Source organism: Brachypodium distachyon, chromosome 5 (assembly GCF_000005505.3).
Source record: "Brachypodium distachyon strain Bd21 chromosome 5, Brachypodium_distachyon_v3.0, whole genome shotgun sequence".
NCBI classification, from domain to species: Eukaryota; Viridiplantae; Streptophyta; class Magnoliopsida; order Poales; family Poaceae; genus Brachypodium; species Brachypodium distachyon.
In genome coordinates this window covers 2,346,973-2,350,491 of record NC_016135.3, presented here as the reverse complement: position 1 = coordinate 2,350,491, position 3,519 = coordinate 2,346,973, and the positions used below count along the sequence as shown (strand labels likewise).

Genomic DNA, 3,519 nt, shown 5'->3' with positions numbered 1-3,519 from the left:
GAGGGAGAGGGTGGGTGCGATGAGCGTGGCAGATGATTTGGGCGATGGACGTGGCAGAGGATTTGGGCGATGAACTTGGTAGTGAGGAAATGAAGGGGAGAAAGGGAGAGAAATTTTGTTTGCTTCCTCTCTCACTTACATTCATTATGTTTATGACAACATTTGTGCTACATGTGGGACCAAGAGGTAGAGCAAATACAATATGCATGATGATGTAAAAGCAAGAACAAATATAGATTCATGCCATCTAGCTAGCTAGTGCAATATAGATTATAGTGCAACCACAGGAACCATGCTCAAAAGCATCACTGATCCATACTTCCCATACAGATAATAAACGACTGACAACAACAATAATTAACAAAATATTACTAACTAAACATGCAACATTCAGTTCTAAGCATGCATGCATTCAAACTTAAAAAGGTTCACAGTGCACCAGGACCGTTCACAGTGCACCAGGACGCATACCCATCCACACACACTTAAACATGTTCACATAGTGCATCATCATAGGAAGCATACTGATCCATACATAGTATGAACCAATATGCATACATCACCGGACAGCAAAATAACCCTTAGAAAACATCAGTTCACAAATATCTGGAACTTCTAATTAAACAACTAGTTATTATCAGGCCCCTTATTAGCTGCCTCCTTGCGTTTCTTCTGCAGCCTGCGCCTCAGAACCAACCGAAGTTCTTTCGCCATTCGATGAATCTGTCATTTCCGAATGGCAAAACTGAGCACATAGTTCATCCTTTTGTTTCAATGAACTGTTAAACACTCATTCAGAAAATGGCACTAGTAGCATATTTATTAATCACCTTGTAGCCTGGCAGAGTGACCGATTCTGGTTCCTCGTCGCTCTCCTCGGTCCATTGTAGCAGAATGCGCATTTTCTCGAAAGTGAACTCTTGCTCCTTCTAGATTTGAAATATATAACACAAGTATTTCTTAACCAAATATTGTCATAAATATTACAAGTTCTTCGCCAACTAATTTTTACAAGTACACAAAATATGTTTAATCACTCTACGTTAAGTAAACATGAGACATTCATCAATAAAGCAATTGCATATATACATTCATCAATAAATCAATTGCATAGTATATACTATAAAGTGTAAACTACAGTATATACATATTGACCTCTATATTCTGCCAATATATTATGCAGGGAAAATAAGAAAACTAATTAAGAACAAGAATCTAACTACATTATATACAATCATCAATAAATCAGTTCCTTAGAAATTAATTGCATACAAAATACATCTAGCTAATTCACACGCACTATTTGAGAATCAATCAATTGCAGAGATATTACAACTGGATTAATACACTGTATAGTTGCAAATTAATTGCTTAGATATTACAACTAGCTTGCACTATAAATTAAATCTAGGTAGATTAACATCTGCCTAAACAACATAAGTACTACTAGTATAATAGAAAAAAAAACAAATCGGAAGCACAGTAGAATAACAATAGTACTTGAACTGAAAAACAAAACCCTAGTTCAGCATCTGACCAACCTGGTCGGGAAGCGAGGAGGAGCTGTCGGTGACATTTTCGTCCTCGTCGCCATCCGCCATGCCGGCAAGGGCCCCGGCCCGCGTCTGCCTTGCAGTCCCAGGGGACAGCAGTCGGCTTGGGCCAGCGGAGGAGGATGGGCCAGGGCCACGGGTTGGATGGCGGGACAAAGGCATGGAGGCCGCAATGAGGGGCGACGCCAACCAGCTCACAGCAACGGGTGTCGCTCTCTTGCTCCGAGTGATGCGCCACTTCTGCATCTTCGTCGCCGGGCTACGGGAGAACCTCCCTCATGCATCACGCGCCTTCCGCCGGGAGATGTGGTCCTTCCCACTGGCCATCGCACGCCTGTCGCCGGGGAAGAGGATGGGGATTGGAGATGGGACGTGGGAGGGATGGATTTGGAAACGGGCCGGGGAATCCGTGCGGAAGGTGGGGAGGCGACGAGAAAGAGGTGCCGATTTGGGTCTTCATAGGGAAGGAAACCCAAGAATCTGTAGAATATTACCTCACTGCGTGCCTTGTTGGTCACTGCCTTGTGGGGCCCACGTCTGGAGGGTCCACGCACTAGTGAAACATAGTCGCAAGGCACAAGTAAAAAATGATCCAGAATGAGAATCTGAGGAGACCAGGATCAATTGTTCGATTGTTTTCTTTGACCCGTACGAATTTAGTCTTATTTTGGATGACTATATATGTGATGTGGGTTTAAGCTCTAATTTGGATGACTCATATACATGTGATTTCTCACAACACATGCCAGCATGCATATCTGCCACATCATCACAACTATTGGATTAAATTTTTGATATGATTTAATCTTACGAATCAAACGAGCAACATAGGAAAAAATTCTAAGGATTTCAAACCTCCCAAATTCCTAAGAAAAGACTCAGCAAGCATGCAACATCATCAGAACTATATCTATTAGATTTCTCTCGACATGCAAGCATGCCACATCATCATCACAACTATTGGATTTCTCTCAACATGCAAGCATGCCACATTATCAAGCGAGCAAATTTGATTCATAGGAGCAAACTTTATTCTTGGAGCATGCAACAACTATTTGATTCATAGGATTTTGTTTGCACCAAAGTTTGTCTGATTAATTGGACCAAATATGATTTATTCCAAGAGGTTGGAGTGGATGTAAATTTTCCTATAGAATATTGTACAAATGAATCCTTTGTAAATTTTCCGATATGATTTAATCTTTCAAATCAAACTGTCGTCGCACCGTGCTCCGACACCGGGGGCGTGCGGCCACGGCCCCCTTTTAGGTTCGGTAGGGGCGTCGGGGTAGAGCCCCGGCGATCGCCGGCACGGCCGATGGGGCCCTACAGGGCCAACGCGATGAAGTGCTAGGGGTGCGCGCTAACCAAGGAACGGACACATGCACGTTTTTTACCCAGGTTCGGGCCACCCGGAGGTGTAAAACCCTACGTCCTGCTTGTCTGCGCTGGTATTAGCTTAGAATCTGGTGTTTACAAGTTGTCGGGCAAGTTCCCGGGCTTTCTCTCACCGGATAGGTACTCGTCACTACTCTTCGCTAGTGCAGGAGCTAACTACGAGCTGGTCGAACTCAGTCCCACTGTCTACTGGAGCCAACTAATCTTATGCCGAACCACCTTCTCCTCCTCCGAACTCAACTCACGCGGAACCCATTGACCGCTGGCATGGGTCCTCCTTTTATCCTCAAGGGGATGCCACAGGCGTCACGGTGCATGAGCTACAAGTGTCTGGCGGGGAGGCATACAACTCCCCCCGGTGAGCTGGTGGCGTGCATGGACGCCACCTCTGCCGCTAGGGGTCTAAAACCCCTAGAGTAGGATCGGATAGCCACTATTCCTTTGATCGGACGGGTAACAACCCGTCGGTCAGCTCATTTACTCAGCCATGCGCCTTACTCTTTGCCCTGGTGGGACCGCGCATCCCACGCCCCCCACGCGTCCTCGTGGCGCTGTTGATCTGGCTACT

At 45.2% G+C, this 3,519-nt stretch overlaps 1 protein-coding gene across 2 annotated transcripts; it reads right to left on the bottom strand.

Annotated features, from left to right (window-relative positions):
* Positions 1–305: 305 nt before the first annotated feature.
* On the bottom strand, positions 306–2,025 carry LOC100834461. Of its 2 annotated transcripts, none has more exons than XM_014895610.2 (3): positions 1,542–2,025; positions 831–926; positions 306–723 (listed from the first exon to the last, which is right to left on the bottom strand). In XM_014895610.2, exons 1-3 carry the CDS (start codon positions 1,797–1,799, stop codon positions 628–630), a joined length of 450 nt encoding a protein of 149 aa, XP_014751096.1. In that variant the 5' UTR covers positions 1,800–2,025; the 3' UTR covers positions 306–627. The 2 variants fall into 2 exon arrangements, with proteins under 2 accessions (XP_014751096.1, XP_003580775.2); XM_003580727.4 differs by having other exon boundaries at positions 831–929; positions 1,542–2,022.
* Positions 2,026–3,519: the final 1,494 nt, after the last annotated feature.

What these genes read in the sequence shown, in the direction of transcription:
- LOC100834461 (XM_003580727.4), bottom strand. Translation starts at nt 1,799, where the DNA reads ATGCAGAAGTGGCGCATCACTCGGAGCAAGAGAGCGACACCCGTTGCT. An exon ending in CCTCCTCGCTTCCCGACCAG is followed by an intron (nt 930 to 1,541) that starts GTTGGTCAGATG and finishes TTTCAAATCTAG; the next exon opens with AAGGAGCAAGAGTTCACTTT. An exon ending in TCACTCTGCCAGGCTACAAG is followed by an intron (nt 724 to 830) that starts GTGATTAATAAA and finishes CGGAAATGACAG; the next exon opens with ATTCATCGAATGGCGAAAGA.